The sequence below is a fragment of the Mauremys mutica genome, chromosome 2, assembly GCF_020497125.1.
Source record: "Mauremys mutica isolate MM-2020 ecotype Southern chromosome 2, ASM2049712v1, whole genome shotgun sequence".
In the NCBI taxonomy this organism is placed as follows: Eukaryota; Metazoa; Chordata; order Testudines; family Geoemydidae; genus Mauremys; species Mauremys mutica.
Window position 1 is genome coordinate 66,540,033 of NC_059073.1, and position 18,055 is coordinate 66,558,087.

An 18,055-nucleotide genomic window follows, 5' to 3' on the forward strand; every position below is an offset into this window, starting at 1 on the left:
GCCCTGAGCTCCCTACTCAAACTCCTGCTGTTGTTGGGGAGGTGGCAGTGGCCTGAGACTGCCCCAGCAGCAGCCGATGCGGCTGACCACTACAGAGGTCACAGAAAGTCACAGAATCCGTGACCTCCATGACAAACTTGCAGCCTTACTCATAGCTAAAGTTCAGCATGTGTGTAAGTGTTTTCAAAAAAGGGTCTTGAGATAAACACTAAGTTGTGTTTGAACTTTTCCACATAGTGCTCAGGTTCCTAAATCCACTTTCCATCTGATAAGAGAGAGATTTTAGTGTTACTTGCAGTGAAGAATTATCAAGTTGCTTTGCAGACATATTCAGTTATAGTCAAATCAGTTTGCCTGTGGGTCTGTGGAGACAAGAGTCTTAAAAGGAAAGTACAAGCACCTTCCAGTTGAATTTTGGCCTGTTTTGCTTGCAGGCCTCTAGAAGTGGTAGAGAAGATGCTATGTACAAGCTGTGATATAGACCCATGCTCTTCATGCTAGCAAGAGGTTGGTGCTGGGCCAGTTATTGTCAGGGATTAACAATATCTCCTTTTGAGAGGGCAGGATACAGACCTTTTGCATTAGATCCTTGCTCAAATAGAAGAATTGCTTGATGCTGATATTCTACCTAATTACTGCCCAGTCTCAACCTCCCCTCTTTGGGCTAGGGGATTGAGGAGATTGTGGCAAAGCACCTCCGGCACCATTTAGAGTTTTCTGATTTTCTTGACCTGTATTACTTTAGATTATGGCCTGTATAAAGTCAAGCTGCATTGGTTTCCTTCCTCTGTTCCGGCCAATAGGTGGTCAGTTATTCATGATAGAATTTTCATTTGGAACAACAGCCTTTTATAGCTTTGAACATGAAGTGGTGTTAACTCACCTGCCGATTCTGGCTTGGGTTAACAACGCTGTCTTCAATAGCTCCATTCTAGCCTTTCCAAAAAGTCTCAGAGGCTGATGATATGACACTACATATCCATAAACTACTCTGCTTTGGGGTTTGCATGGGAGGCAACTAAGAAGTCTGTGACCTACATTACTACTGGTATTCTAAATTCAGCTCTGTCTTTTCCATCAGACATAAGCAGTGCAGTCTTTCTCATCTGTTTGGACACTATGTAGGTCATACTAGTGAAATCTCCAAAGGGCTTCATAGGGCTTGCATCTGATCACTCTGTTTACCCATCTGTTGCCCATCCATTTGTCAAGGATGTTTTCTACCCTCATATACTCCTGGAGTCCCAAGCAGCAAAGGCCTAAAGTATTTTTATCAATGTATGGCTGGCAACGAGTCTGTAAACATTTTTGATCCTAGGACTTTTCCTTCTCTCCCACCCCCAATAATAAGCTCCTGTAGTTTTTTTGGGGAAATGATTTTTTTTCTTGTTGGAGTTAAGTCTACAGGAAGATTGTAGTGAAACCCACCTGAAAAGAGGCTAGAATGAACACAATAGAAAGCACAGTAATTGTGAATACCATCTCTTATATTGGAGAGTGGGGGAGAGAGAGAGAATCCTAGCCTGGAAAGAAAAAAGGAGATCTGTAATAGACAGGAAGTACAATCCTAATTTTCCTAGATCTTGGCACACCTACACAGTCTCTCAAAAAAGAGCTGGTAAGAGTCAGTCATTTTATTGTGGAAAACCCGGCGAATTCTAGGAATTGTGTTTCTAAAGCTCTTCAGATACGTCTGTGCTGCAAATTGAAGGTCTGATTGTCGCATGGGTAGGCACAACCAGATTAGTTTCAATCTAGCTAGCACAGATGATATCTGTATAGATGGGGTGACATGGACTTCAGCATGGCCTAGCAATCAGAGTCCAGGGTATGTCTGTGCATAGAAAGCCTAGTACAAGCTTAGGTGGTTGGCCAAGCAGCCGCCTATGATGCAACAGCCACGCTGCTATTTTTAGCATCCTAGCTTGAGCAAAACTGGCGCCAATCTGGCATGCTCTCGGAGCCAGCTGGGGTATGTACTCAGGTTGCTAGCTGGTGCCATTACGTCTACACTACTATTGTTACCTGTGCTAGCTAAATTAAAGCTAACACAAACATACCTACCCATGCTCAAGGCTGGTGCAACCACTAGGCGAATTAGGCAGTCGCCTATGGCGCCGAGTGGTTGGGGGTGCCAAAAAGCGGTGCCCTGACTCGGCAGGGAGGAGCTGCCTTCCGGAGGCACCGGAGAGCCAAAGCCTCCCGCTTGTGTCGGCGGTGAGCCCCAGCCATGGAGGAGCCGGCGCGGCGCAGGGGGGCAGCAGCCCTGCAAAGGCGGCAGTGCCGCTAGCGGGGAGCAGCCGCATCCCCCAGCCCTCCTGCCCAAGCTGCGCCGCCCCCCCCCCAAGGGCTCCTGCAGGCTGCCGCAGATGCATGCGGGCGGTGGCCCCCATGTGCCCCCCGGCTCCCACCTCACTGCACTTGGGCTCTGCGGCTTGCGGGAGCGTGAGCCGCTGGGGCGCGGGGCCTGAGCCATACTTCTGGGAACCGCAGAGCCTGAGTGCGGAGAGGGGGGAGCCGGGGCGCACGCAGGGGCTGCCGCCCGCAGCCCAGGCAGGCACGCCCCCTTGTCCCCCCTCACCATGCTCGGGTTCTGTGGCTCCCGGGCATGTGAGCCGCTGCCCCTCCCAGAGGGGCTGTGCACCCGGCAGCTCGGCAGCATGTTTTGCCTCCACATGGAGCCAGCATCTGACCAGCATGGGCATGGTAAGGGGAGTCCCGGGGGGGCAGTAAGGGAGCAGGAGGGGTTGGATTGGTCGGGAGTTCTGGGGGGGCTGTCAGGGGGCGGGGAGTGGTTGGATGGGGCGTGGGAGTCCCAGGGATCTGTCTGGGGGTGGGGGGGTGGATAAGGGTTGGGGCAGTCAGGGGACAGGTAGGGTGTAGGGTCCTGGGGGGGGCAGTTAGAGTGTGGGGGTCTCAGGAGGGGTCAGTCAGGGGATAAGGAACAGAGAGGCTTAGGTAGGGGGGTGGGGTTTTGGGGCGCCGTTAGGGGCAGGGGTCCCAGGAGGGTGCAGTCAGGGGACAAGGAGCGGGGTGGGGGTTGGGAGTTCTGAGGGGGGCAGTCAGAGGGTGGGAAGTGGGAGGGAGTGGATGGGGGCGGGGCTCCCCCATCCTATTTTTTGATTGTTGAAATATGGTAACCCAAGGCGAGGGGGGAGCTGGGGGGGCGCATGGGGGCTGGCTCCCGCATGCATCTGCTGCAGCCTGCAGGAGCCCGCTGCCTTTACAGGGCTGCTGCCCCCCTGCACCGCACCAGCTCCTCCATGGCTGGGGCTCACCGCCACAAGTGGGACACTCTGGCTCTCCAGTGCCTCTGGAAGGCGGCTCCTCCCTGCCGAGCTGCTGCTGCAGCAGCCCAAGCCCGGCAAAGCCAGTGTGTGGTGTTGGGGCGGGGGGTGGCCAGGGTGGGGTGGGGAGGGCTCTGCACCCTCCAGGGGAGTTCCGGGGGTGGGGAGAAGGGAACCTGCTCTGGGAGCAGCCCCTGGGCAGGCTGGCCCTGGGGTCTATAAAGGCTCGTTGGGATTTGCCCGTCAATGAACCAATGTGCAAGGGGGGTGGGGCGCAAGGTGGAAGTTTTGCCTAGGGTGCAAAATATCCTTGTACCTGCCCTGCCCATGCTACAATCACATCTTCGCTTTGTGGTTATATCAAGGTATCCATTTCCTGGGATCCGCTTGCTGCCTGTCGTTTAACTGAAGAAAGTCAAGTGGCAATGCACCATTGAACTGAAATGGAAATTTCATGGATTCACACATTTTAAGGCTAGAAGCGACCATTATGGTTACCTAGTCTGACCTCCTGCATTAACACAGGTTTTAAAATTTCGCACAGCAATCCTTGCATCTAGCCCATCACATTCAAACAGATGATAAGGAGATGTACCAGTAAGAGCCCATTTTGCATGTTGAGATGAATTGAAAGATTCCTACACAAGTGCTTTTGTTTTCAAAAATTGGAGGGGGAAATGCAAAATTGTTTCATGCAAAATGTGGTTCAGTGAACCAAGTAAATGGCTGGGAAAGAGAAATCATTTTTGTATCATTAGGTCCAATTGTTACTGTGTTCACTTATATGACTGTAAGATTAAAAGTACTCGCTACAATTAGAATATTAATTCTGTAATTTATAAGCTTCTATGCAAACATAATGTCCTAAGGAAGCAGCGAGGAGTAGAGCTTTAAATTTCTCATACTAACTTTTGAAGAGTGATTCAGTTTTGAATGCATACTGGATAAACAGAGGATAGATGTTCACCATTTAAACTTGTCCACCATTTTCAGAGAGCGTGTGTATATAATCCTTCCGCTGGAATTTCAAGTAAAATATTATCTTCCTTTTCAATAGTATGAGAGCATGCGAATGAAGCTTAGTAGACCTCACTGAAGTTTTAACTTATAATTGCAGAGTTAAGGAGAGTGCTTACATTGTTCCACTTTGAACTGTAAAACTCAGTTGGCGCTTTGAGTTTCAGATTATTGTAGTGGATTTGTTGTCTCAAGAGTATGCCAAGTACTAGTGTACTGAGATTGAATAGATCAGCACTCTTGTTAGCTTTCAATATAAAATGATCTGTTACACAGCCCATAGGCTAATCAAAAAGCAAATTAAAGTAGGGGCCAGTCTGCGAGCTGACTGGGGATTATTGAAATTTTTATGACACAAAAGTAATCGAATCTGAAGAACGACATGATGATTGTTTTTACAACCTTAATATGTCTTCTCAGAAATTGAAAATAAGGAAACTTGACAATGATGAACGCTGTTACTGCTGTTAAATTAAAAAGAGAGAGACAGAAAAACTAAAGAGGTACTAAAACTGAACACAAATTCTCAGAATAATAATGGTGGTTCTCACTACAGTCCCTAGAAAAAAACTGGAAGCTTATTCGTGATGAAGGGCTTGCTATGATGGATAAAGGAAAAGGCCTCTTCTTACCTGAAGATGAGAACCTGCGAGAAAAGGGAGATTGGAGCCAGTTCACATTATGGCAGCAAGGTAAGTAACCTATTTATTAATCTTCCTTCCCATTGCCCCCTCCTCTCTGTTCACTCAATATTCTGGAATAAGAGATAGTAACATAGCTTTGCAAAACCAGTGCTATTTTGTTAAATTTCCGGAACCGTAATTTGAGCCTGTGGAAGAAGGCAGCTAATAAAATGGTATTTGCACCCTGAGCATAGTGAGCAAGAATTCTTTATGCTAAATCACATTGCCCAGAAGCACGTGCAGAATCCAACATGATATCCATCTCTTGGCAAGGTTGCCAAGATTTTGTTCTAGCAAAGTCCGTAGCGCACCGGAGGAAGGAGAGAAGGTGGGAAGGAAAAAATGTATCGCCAGTCTTTTGTCACCAATTCTGTCATTCAGAAACTATATGAGCTACAGTTTGTTTTAATAAGCCAGCTGCTCTTTCTCTGAGCTATGATGTGGGAGGCCTGAATGTTGGAATGACCTTAGGTAGTGTAGGGATTTACACATGAGAAAGAACTTTAAAATATATAATTTCAACACTGAGGTATAGTTTGTCTTGATGGGAGTCGCATCTCTTTTTCCCCATAGAGCCTCATTCATCATCTTATGACTCATACCCGAAATGAATGATTTAAAAGCAGGGTGCCATAACTTAAACTGATAATATTACAACCCATCTCTCTTGCTTCAGTTTCAGTGTCTATCCTCTTTTTGCTTCTGTGAAATGGGAACTGTAACACTTACCTGGCTTTTGTAGGAAGCTCTTTGAAATCTTTGGATGAAACATGCTTATGTGAGTGGGAAGTGTAGAGATTATTTATATAGTGTTTCACTTGCCAATTTGTTTTGTTAGGAAGAAAAAATGAAAATGCCTGTAAAGGCGTCCATAAAACATGTGCTTTATTGGAAAGATTCCCTGAGACTACAGGGTGCCGAAGAGGACAGGTACTTATTGATATGCTTCATTACTGCAATCCAAGAGGGTGGGGTAAGGTGATGCCAATGAGCACTGTACACATAGGGGACACTAACTTGAGCAGAGTTCATTCAGTGAGCCAGAGCCACTGAAGCTGGTTCAGGGAGTTATAAACTAAACCCACTTGCACCAATCTGGCTTGTGGGTCAGCATGAAGATTCACCTCAAGGCAGGCAGGTGGGAGTGCCACTTCCATTTGCCCTTCCTCAGGTTTCTGCCTCTGGAAGGCAACTTTAAAACTTGCCACAGGATGCTGGCAAAGTATATATCTCATCCCTGCCCAGTGCCTGGCTCACATAGAGGGTAACAGCCTACTCCTGCTACTAGTTACTCAGTTAGTTGAGGATCTAAATGTCCAGACCCAGCTGATGACCCGAGCTGGGTCAGGATGAAATGTCTGTTTTTTCAATGTTTTAATTAGGAAATTACATCCAAAAACTGCATTAAAAGGGTGATAGGGTTGCAAAGTCAAGCATTCCAAATTTAAAGAATTATAGAAATGTAGGGCTGGAAAGAACCTCCGAAGGGGACCCTGCTGAGGCAGGACCAAGTATATCTAGACTATCCCTGATAAGTGTTTGTTTAACTTGTTCTTAAAAACCTCCAGTGACAGGGATTCCACAACCTGTCTTGGAAGCCTATTCTAGTGCTTAACTACCTTATAGTTAGAAAGTTTTTCCTAATATCTAGTCTAAATCTCCCTTGCTGCAGATTAAGACCATTACTTCTTGTCCTACCTTCAGAGGCCATGGAGAATAATTGATCACTTCTTTATATCAGTTCTTAAGCTATTTGAAAACTGATATTAGGTCACCCTTCAGTCTTCTTTTCTCAAGACGAATATACCCATTTTTTTAGCCTTTCCTCATAGGTCAGGTTTTTTAAACCTTCTATCAGTTTTGTTGCTCTCCTCTGACCTCTCTCCAGTTTGTCCATATTTTTCTGAAAGAGTGGCACCCAAAACTGAATACAGTAACCTGCATGAGGCCTCACTAGCACCAAGTAGAGCGGGACTATTACCTCCTGTTAATACACCCCAGAATAGTAGTCTCTTTCACAGCTGCATCATGTTGTTGGCTCATATTCAATTTGTTAGCCACTATAACCCCTCAATCCTTTTCAGGAGTACTGCTGCCTAGTCAGTTATTCCCCATTTTGTATTGTGCATTTGTATTTTCATTCCATAGTGTAGTACTTTGCACTTGTCTTTATTTAATTCCATCTCGTTGATTTCTGACTAATTCTCAATTTGTCAAGGTTGTTTTGAATTCCAATCCTATCTTCCAATGTTCTTGCAACCTCTCCCAGCTTGGTGTCATTTGCAAATCTTATAAGCATGCTCTCCACTCCATTATCCAAGTAATTAATGAAAGCATTGAACAGTACCTGATCTCAGACAGACCTGCAGGACCCCACTAGATACTTCCTCCCAGTCTGACAGTGAACCACTGATAACTACTCTGTGAGTACAATCTTTCAACCAGTTATGCACCCACCGTATAGTAATTTAGTCTAGACCACATTTTCCTAGTTTGCTTATGAGAATGTCGTGTGGGACTGTGTCAAAAGCCTTATTAAAAGCAAGCTATATTACATCTACTGCTTCCTCCCATTTAGTACCCTGTTAAAGAATTCTCTGTTCCTCAGTTCCCTTTCCATAAAATAGAGTTATACACTCGCAGGGTGTTGTAAAGATAAATTCATTCATGTTTTTGAAGCACTCAGATACTTTGAGGAGAGCATTGTAGAAACACCTGTATGGAAATTCATAATTTTGTATTCAGCACAGGGTTTGGATGGTGTGCATTAAATAAAGTCTGGGGATACATACTGAATGAGGTTAAAAAAGAAATATTGAATAATTAACTACCCATTCACTGAATGAGGCAGAGATCCTGTGGAAAAAATAGTATGTTGTACCATATAATGATTATATCATATTGCATATCATAACAGAGTCGAATAAAGTAGCATGGGCAAATTTAATTCTGGCATTTCCTAAATTTTGAATGCTTGACTCTACAGATGTAACGATATTTTAATGCAGTTTTATGGATGTTATATATTAATAATGTATGTGTGGTGCAGTACTTATGAACAGTGATGAGCTGCCAAAATTTTAACAACCGGTTCCCTATAAAAAGTTCTGATTTAAGGGGAGGGAAGCGGGGGAGGGGCCGGGGCGGGAGAGAGATATACTCGTGGGACCGGGGGCCCCTGAAGGGCCTGGGGAAAATTGCCCCCAGCCAGCGGCCCTGGAGCTTGCAGCCCCCCCCCCCCACCCTTACCTTGCCTGCAGCTCAAAGCAGCAGGATGACTCAGGAGCTCAGCTGAGCTGCCCAGCTGGTGGCGGCGGCTGGCCACACTGCAGCTGGGGGGGAAACGGGGGAGGGGCCAGGGGAACCTCAGCCTCCCCAGCTGGGAATCCTGGGAGCAACAGGATGGTCCGGCCTGCGGACCGGAGTTCTTTGCCCACCCCTTGACCCTTTAACAACCGGTTCTCCACGGTGGTCTAATTTTAGCAACTGGTTCTTGGGAACTGGTGGGAACCCGCTCCAGCTCACTACTGCTTATGAATTATATATATGGCATAAGTTGTTTGATGATACCCCATATGCAGTCCAGTGTGGGACAGTAGGTGTGCAGTTGGTGGGGGTTTTATCTCTGTGTTGAAGAAGGTTCTCTTGGGATATTTGGGTGGCCTGTTCCATGATACCTACTTCAATACAGAAATAAAACCCCCACTGACAGCACACCCCTAGTTGTCATGTACCACCCCACATTGGAACTCACACAGGTATCATCAAACAACTACAACCCGTACTCAATGGGGACCCATCCTGAAAGAAATATTTCCTGAACCTTGACAACTCCTCAACCTCTCCAAGCTCATCATCAGAAGCAAGCTGCCCACAGACCGGGACACACCAACTCAAAGCAGCACCAGACCCTGCTAAAACAATAGATGTAAAACCTGCAAATAGAGCTCCATGGCTACAATGATCAACACTCCACACAACACAGCTTTCAAAATCCATGGGTCCTATACATACCTGTCACAACAGGTGGTGGACTCATCCAGTGCACTAAATGCCCCAATAACAGCTATGTGGGTGAAACCAGACTATCTCTATGTTCTCAGATGAACTCACACAAGAAAATGAGACGACAACACCACCATATTATCTGTGGGTGAACACTTTTCACAAAGTGATCACTCTATATCTGCCCTATCAGTCCTCCTCCTCAAAGGAAATTTGCACAACACTGTCGAAAGATAAGCCTCAGAGCTTAAATTCATAACTTTGCTAGGCACTAAAAATCATGGTGTTAAAAAAGAGGCTGGATTTATGGCTCATTACAACAATCTGTAACCCAGTAAACCACCCCACAGCTGCTTCTCCCGCCCTCCTTACCTCCCTATGACTGGAGTGGGGTTAATGCACCACTTCCCCTTGAACGATCCCTTAGGATATGTACTAACTACTTATGCTAAACTATCTGTTCGATCTCGTATTTAGCTGTGACACTCTTAGGCCAGGTGTACACTAGAAAGCTTACAGTGGCACAGCTGTACCGATGCAGCTGAGCTGCTGTAAGATCTCTCGGATAGCTGCTCTAAGCCAAGTGGAGAGAACTCTCCTGGTGACATAATTAATCCACCCCAACGAGCGGTGGTAGTTACGTCAGTGGTAGAAGCTTTCCCACCAAGTAGCGTCCGCACTGGCGCTTATGTTGATGTAACTTATTTCGCTCAGTGGGCTGGTTTATTCCCACCCCTGAGCAACATAAGTGATACTGACATAAGTGGAAGTGTAGACATAGCCTTAGTACCTTTCCCAGACCTGAAGCAGAGCTCTGTGTAGTTCAAAAACTTGTCTCTCTCACCAACAGAAGTTGGTCCAATAAAAGATATTAGCTCACCACCTAGTCTGTCTAATATCCGGGGACAGACACAGCTACAGCAACACTGCGTACTGCAATGTTGGGCTGTCATGATTCATCTTGAATCAGCTGTAGTAAAGTTCTGTTCTTCTAGGAGAAGGTTAGTGAAAGTGACCTGATTAAACAATTGTATTTCTGTTTGCAGATCAAGTATTCCGTCATGCACCCAGGGACTCATGTCTGGCCTCACACAGGGCCTACTAACTGTAGGCTGAGGATGCATTTGGGCTTGGTTATACCAAAAGAAGGCTGCAGAATTCGATGTGCCGAGGAGAACAGGTATGTTTGTTTCCTTCTCTTCCCTAAGGCTTAAAGAATTGGATTGCACCTGCTTACAGATGTGACCCGCAAAACAAAAAAGACAATTCTGATGTGTGTGGGCTGCTGGCAAAGGGGTCTGCAATTAAAATATATAACAAGCAGTTTGGTCCCTAGAACTTGTTACAAATAAATGAATTTATTATCATGCAGTGACCCAACACTCTTTTGAGATGAAACCTGCTCTTTCATGTCACGGCCATTTTTCTCTTAGTAATTGTGTCCATAGGTCAAAGGCTTTGAATCATAGGCCGTTAATCCAATGACATTTACCAGTTGAATGCAAGAGTTATGCCATTTTTCCCTTTCCTCTGTTTGGAGATCAGTCATCTTGATCAGCAAAATCTAGACTCTTCACTGCAGCTCTGTTTACTTCTTTACTGCTGTGGATAAAGAGCGCTCTAGTCTGCCCATATAGGCCAGGTCCTCAGCTGGCATGTATTGGCATAGCTCCATTGACTTCAATTCAATTGAAGTTGAAGCCAGTGAAGCTATGCTGATTTTACAGGAGTAGAGGATTTGTCCCAATATGTGGATCTGATAAAAAGTTGTCTTCATTTTAAAATGTGTTAAGAAGGAAAACTGCTCTCTTACGTTGCATTGCACACCTGTTCAATCTCCGTTTGCTCACCTTAAAAAACAATAACTGGATATTTGAGCTCAGGGAACGTAATCCCCGGAGAAACATATGGAAGACCAAACTGTAGCATCTGATGCCTGATTATGGCATTATAAATAAAACCACAAAAATATAAAACTTAAGTTAAAGTTAAGCAACTGAATTACCTTAACTTGCAAACATTTGCCTTTCACTTAGCCACCACCTCAACCCCCCAGGAGTTCTATTGTTTACACTGGGAATTTTCAGAGAGCTAGTATATTTCTTACAGCATACGCACGCCTATGACAGCATCTGAGTGCATGCTGCTACTGTGGAGATGCATGTGGTGATGAAAAACACATCAGGCATCATGACAACATGTAGTTGACTGAAGTCTTCTGTAAACCAACCAGAGCGGATGATTTATAGAATTCTGAGAGTAGGAGTTTTCAACTATTAATAATCTAGCTGTTTGCAGAAGTGTTGGGACTCCTGCCAGCATGTACCTCATTTAAATATTCCATCACAGTGTCAGCATTGCAGCTGCTGCAGTATGTTTTGTCTAATCACTGATGAATACATTAGTTCTCAGCTTTCCAGCTCAGTTTTTGAAATAGCTTGAAGGTACTGTACACATTTGGGCAGGAGGGAGTGGTGGCTAGATGGCTTAGGGGTTTGTTAATGAGTGTGGCGCCTTCCACCTTTCAGTCACTGTTGTGAATTCAGGTCAGTAGTCACTGAGAGTTATGAAATGGCTGTTCGTTGACCTGTATGAAACAAAGTGGTGGGTCTCATTCCAGATCCGAGTGAACCGGTGTCCGCAACTCTCAATCCATGATCATAACTGACATTCTTATTTGTCATAATCTGAGCAGACAGCTTAGTGGCCTGGAGACTGAACTACCCTCTCACCTGTTGCACTGGTCCCTCCACATCTGGTATTTGTCTAGAAAGCATAGGGAAGCTGGTGGTGTTACTGCTCTGTACAGAGAGGGTTTCAGTCCCCAGGGCTCTGAGTCTGGCACATTCTGTACACACTAAATTCACTTATTAAAAATGTAAAACTAATATATAAGGGCCAGGTTCTGCTACACTGACATGTACAGCTCCAGTATACTTCAGCAGGAGCTGAATATTCATTACCAAAGACACAATTCCTCCCACCCCAAATGACGATATTTGCAATAATAAAAATTAAGGGTTAGGTTTTACTTTTCCTCCTCCCCTGTACATGGGGTGGCACATTGGTGAGGCAAGGTGGGAGCAGTACAGAAAAGGAATTGTCTCTCAGACAGGTCTGCTTCTTCCTTGCTGATTAAGTCGACGATGATGACGATGACATCATCATCATCATCCTCAAACATGCATAGTCTAGTGAGACCATTGTGCCAGCCAGAGGGACAGTTCATGGCGTTACATCAGGCGTCATGTGGTGAAGTTTCTTGGCTGCTTAAGACCAGTAGCAAATTACTACCCCACCCACTTGAGCTGGCTCAGCTCTGCAGGCTGGTGGGGTAGGGGGTCAGAGCTTTGATTCCACACCTCCCCACTCCCTGCCCCCCTTGTGTAGTGCAGAGTAATGGAAATGCAGTGCTCATTTACTCCTAGGCACCCAGAGGCAAGGCGAGCGAGTGGGAATGTAAGCCACCCCCCTGAGTGACATAACTTATGTGAGTGAGGTTCTGTGGCCTGCAATGCGCAGGAGGTCAAACTAGATGATCATGATGGTCCCTTCTGACCTTAAAGTCCTTGAGACCATGAGGCAGGTTTATTTCACACGATGCCCTTTCATAGGCGCCAACTTTTCCCAGTGCTGGTGGGTGCTCAACCCCCCTGCGCCCCTGGCCCTGCCCCGCCCCCTCCTGTCCCCACCCTGCCCCCATTCCAACCTCTTCCCCAAATCCCGGCCCCAGCCCCACCTCTTCCCCGAGTGTGCCGCGTTCCCCCTCTCCTCCCTCCCTCCCAGTGCTTGCCACCGCGAAACAGCTGTTTAGGACAACAAGCACTGGGAGCTATGGGGAGAAGTGGAGCTGCGGTGCGCTCAGGGGAGGAGGCGGAGGTGAGCTGGGGCAGGGCAGGGAGCTGCTGGTGGGTGAAGAGCACCCACCAATTTTTCCCCATGGGTGCTCCAGCCCTGGAGCACCCACGAAGTCGGTACCCATGTACCCTTTCATGGGCATGCAGCCAAGCGCACAGTCTAGCCTTACATTTTACTCATTCACCCCCTTCAAAGTCTTTGTGTGTTTGTTTGGATCACAGCATGGTAGCATTCAATTCTTAGGGTGTGGGGAACAATCCAGGCTGTTTTTTGGCCTTCTAAAAGCTGTAGCATACAAGATGCTGAATAGTGGTGGTACATGATGTTTCAGTATCGAAATAAAATGACCTTATCTCAAGGAATGTAATCGTGATTTATAATGGGAGTGAAATAAGACCCTTCCATAAAGCCAGGGCAAAACCTTCTCATCTAAAACAGGTTATAGTAGAGCTCTCTTCTGAGCAAATGATATAGAAATCCTTCCTGGCATTGCCAAATCTGACAAGATAACAAAGCTGAAGACTGCCTTTCATAGCAAGCCCAGAACAAGCCAAATTCATTTCAGAAGCACTGCCCCCTGCTAACAATCAAGCCCCAAACACAAGCCAACCCATTTTGGAGGCACCGCCCCCCTACCAACAACCCCCATCTCTCTGCCCCACAACCCCATCTCCACCGGAGGCATAGTTTTTTATTTCTTTATTTTGGGCGGGAGGGGCAGCTCCCATCAAGCCAATGGGCTGTGCATGGCGGGAGTGGGGGGATTCTGTGCTGGCCTACAGGGGCACCATTTCAGATTTTGAAGGTGGGGGCAACTTTAACAGTAATTCCAGCAACTACTTCGGCAATTGAAAACTCTATTTAAAAAAAAAACAAAGTTTTGCAGATAATAACTTAAAAATTATCTGACAGGAGCATTGTATCTAATTCCTATATAAAGAAAGAAAATTAAATAAATATTAGACCTACTCAGCTCTAATATAACATGTTCTGACATCTTGTGGCAAGTCACTTAAGGGACACAGGTTATGTTTAAAATTGTGATGTATATTCTTACTCACGTACTCTTACTAAAGTCAGAACACATAGGTGCTGATTTTTGTTTTTGCTGGTGGGTGCTTTTGAAGAGGTGTGTGTGTGTTTGGGGGGAGTATTCTGCCAGTTTTTTGGGGAAAGCTATTTTCATCATATTTATACAGTCTTTCATATTCTATTTATTGAATGTGTCTATCATTGGTATATTTACTATTTTAATAATTATTCAGTTGTTATGAACTACATAATTACATTATCATGAATTACGGTATATTAAAATCATTGCAATCACAAGCTGTCTTCACTAGCGTCCCAGTTTAAAGACATTGTTTCACTGTAGCTTTCTGGATGAAACTGTCAGCAGTCTTATTTACATCTCGGTTCCTGGGTATTGTTTTGATGCAAGTTAAGGGCAGTTACATTATTCAGTTGTGTCTGTCTCATTGATGACTGGAGATAATTTTTAAATCTTCTGAAGCTGGAGAATGAGTTCAGGATGATACAGGCACAGTGAGAAGGATTCTTATACTGCAATTGACTCCAAGATCTCTTTCTTGAAGTGTAACAGCTAATTTAGGCATCATCATTTTGCATGTATAGTTGGGATTATATTTGGCCTGTGCATTATTTTGCATTTAACATTGAATTTCATCTGCTATTTTGTTGTTAAGTCATCCAGTTTTGTGAGATCCCTTTGTAACTCTTTGCAGTCTGGTTTGGACTTAACTGTCTTGAGTAATTTTGTATCATCTGCAAACTTTTCCCGCAAACTACATACCCTTTTTGAAGATCATTTATGAATATGTTGCACTGGTCCCAATATAAACCCCTCGGGGGACACTACTATTTACTTCTCTCCGTTCTGAAAATGGACCATTTATTCCTACCCTTTGTTTCCTATCTTTTAACTGGAGTGCTTCACAATGCTTTCAGGATCATCTAATGATCCTTAATTTAATGTAATGACAAGTCTTTCTTATCGTGTTCACCTTGCCTCTGTTTATAAACAGGTTTCAGAGTAGCAGCCATGTTAGTCTGTATCTGCAAAAAGAACAGGAGTATTTGTGCCACCTTAGAGACTAACAAATTTATTGGAGCATGAGCTTTCGTGGGCTACAGCCCACTTCATCGGATGCATAGAATGGAACATATAGTGAGGAGATATATATACATACAGAGAACATGAAAAGGTGGGAGTTGCCCAACCGACTCTAAGAGGCTAATTAATTAAGATGAACTGTTGTCAGCAGGAGGGGAAAAAAACTTTTGTAGTGATAATCAAGATAGCCCATTTAAGACAGTTTGACAAGATACTTAACATGGGGGAAATAGATTTAATGTTTGTAATGGCTCAGCCATTCCCAGTCTCTATTTAAGCCTAAGTTGATAGTATCTAGTTTCCATATCAATTCAAGTTCATCTTTTTCTTGTTGGAGTCTATTTTTGAAGCTTTTCTGTTGCAAAATTGCCACCGTAACCTCTGTCACTGAGTGATTAGGGAGGTTGAAGTGTTCTCGTACTGGTTTTTGAATGTTATGATTCCTGAAGTCAGATTTGTGTCCATTTATTCTTTTGCGTAGAGACTGTCTGGTTTGGCCAATGTACATGGCAGAGGGGCATTGCTGGCACATGATGGCATATATCACATTGGTAGATGTGCAGGTGAACGAGCCCCTGATGGTGTGGCTGATGTGATTAGGTCCTATGATGGTGTCACTTGAATAGATATGTGGACAGAGTTGGCATCGGGCTTTGTTGCAAGGCTAGGTTCCTGGGTTAGAGTTTTTGTTCTGTGGTGTGTGGTTACTGGTGAGTATTTGCTTCAGGTTGGGGGGCTGTCTGTAAGCGAGGACAGGTCTGTCTCCAAAGATCTGTGAGAGTGAGGGATCGTCTTTCAGGATAGGTTGTAGATCTCTGATGATGTGCTGGAGAGGTTTTAGTTACGGGCTGAAGGTAATGGCTAGTGGTGTTCTGTTATTTTCCCACATGGCCCCACAGTATGCCAACATTTTTATGGCTGACTTAGAACAATACTTCCTTAGCTCTCGTCCCCTAATGCCCCTACTCTACTTGCGCTACATTGATGACATCATCATCATCATCTGGACCTATGGAAAAGAAGCCCTTGAGAAATTCCACCATGATTTCAACAATTTCCATCGCACCATCAACCTCAGCCTAGACCAATCCACACAAGTGGTCCATTTCCTTGACACTACTGTGCTAATAAGCGATGGTCACATAAACACCACCCTATACTGGAAACCTACTGACCGCAATACTTACCTACATGCCTCCAGCTTCCATCCAGGACACACCACACAATCCATTGTTTACACCAAGCTCTAAGATACAACCGCATTTGCTCCAATCCCTCAGACAGAGACAAACACCTACAAGATGTCTATCAAGCATTCTTAAAACTACAATACCCACCTGCTGAAGTGCCAACTCTGTCCACATATCTATTCAAGTGACACCATCATAGGACCTAATCACATCAGCCACACCATCAGGGGCTCGTTCACCTGCACATCTACCAATGTGATATATGCCATCATGTGCCAGCAATGCCCCTCTGCCATGTACATTGGCCAAACCGGACAGTCTCTACACAAAAGAATAAATGGACACAAATCTGACTTCAGGAATCATAACATTCAAAAACCAGTAGGAGAACATTTCAACCTCCCTAATCGCTCAGTGACAGATGTTAAGGTGGCAATTTTGCAACAGAAAAGCTTCAAAAACAGACTTCAACGAGAAGCTGCTGAACTTGAATTAATATGCAAACTAGATACCATTAACTTAGGTTTGAACAGAGACGGGGAATGGCTACTTTAACATGGGGAAATAGATTCATACACCTTTGTGTCAACTGTCCAAAATGGGCCATCTTGATTATCACTTCAAAAGTTTTCTCCCCTGCTGATAATAGCTTCTCTTAATTAATTAGCCTCTTACAGTTGGTATGGGTACTTCCACCTTTTCATGTTCTCTGTATGTATAAATATTTTCTTATATGTTCCATTCTATGTATGTTCCATTCTATGCATCCGAAGAAGTGGGCTGTAGCCCACAAAAGCTTATGCTCAGATAAATTTGTTAGTCTCTAAGGTGCCACAAGTACTCCTGTTCTTTTTACATTTCCTGTCTAGCAGTGCTTTGTACCCTGGAATACCCACTCACAGTGCTATGTGTTTGTGTCCACATGGTGTCACACTCAATGGAAGCAGCACTTAGCAAGCAAAGTACAGTAGAACCACGGTTTTGTAAACACCAGTCTTAAAAATGACCAGTTGTATGAACCATTGTTCCCGATTGGGTGGGGGGGGAAATCACATAATGAAAGTGATGTCAGTGAAGAAAAAGCTGTCATCCCTTCATGTTCCAATGCTTTCAGGGCATTGGAAATCACTTTGCAGTGGCTGGAAGGGCAAGAAGAAAGTGCTGCAGTGTACAGTGCTGCAATGTATGCACCAGACCTACTATCATTTTGAAATGTTCCATTTATGCTTTTTTGATGTTACAAACTCTTCAATTCCCAATTCGTAAAACAGAGGTTCTACTGTAGCTTAAAAAGGCATGGACAGAGCAGCATGGACTCACTTTTGATTTAGTTATATCAGCATAATTATACCAAAATAAACTATACTAGTGAAGCTTTCCCCTGTAGACACGCTCTTAGGCTCTGATCTTGGAAAGATTTATGCAGTGAGTCTGCTCACATTCTTGACATTAAGTCTGAACCAGGATTTAATTTTGTAATTCTGTTATTTTTAATCCATTTTGTTTGACATGATTTGTTTATTTTAAAACTATGTTGCTGGCTATTGCTCATCTTTCCGTTATTCTATAATAGTACATGTCTAAAAAGGGCAGGGGCGAGGGGAGGACTTGATTTAAAGTATCCAGATAATTGAGAATGATGGATAGTCAATACCTCCTAGACTCAGATCCCTAATATATATATATTCCTGTATGCATACAAAGAGAGAGAGAGAACATAATAGTATAACTCAGTGAATGGAACTACATCAAACTGAACTTTCTATAGTTTATTTCATTCAGAGCTCTGATACAGACATCTCATTTCTCTTTATTAAGTACTAGATTACTTATGGCAAAACATGTTGATTATACCTTCTCTATGTACAAAAGAACATCTCC

At 44.5% G+C, this 18,055-nt stretch overlaps 1 protein-coding gene across 1 annotated transcript in view; it reads left to right on the forward strand.

The window, feature by feature from the left end:
* LOC123365314 (aspartyl/asparaginyl beta-hydroxylase-like) overlaps positions 1–18,055 on the forward strand; it is a 127,743-nt gene that overhangs the window by 107,096 nt on the left and 2,592 nt on the right. Inside the window, exons 23-25 of the mRNA XM_045008047.1 lie at positions 4,861–4,996; positions 5,826–5,917; positions 10,039–10,172. Of these exons, the coding sequence (XP_044863982.1) occupies positions 4,861–4,996; positions 5,826–5,917; positions 10,039–10,172 (362 nt within the window). The remainder of the gene's footprint in view (positions 1–4,860; positions 4,997–5,825; positions 5,918–10,038; positions 10,173–18,055) is intronic.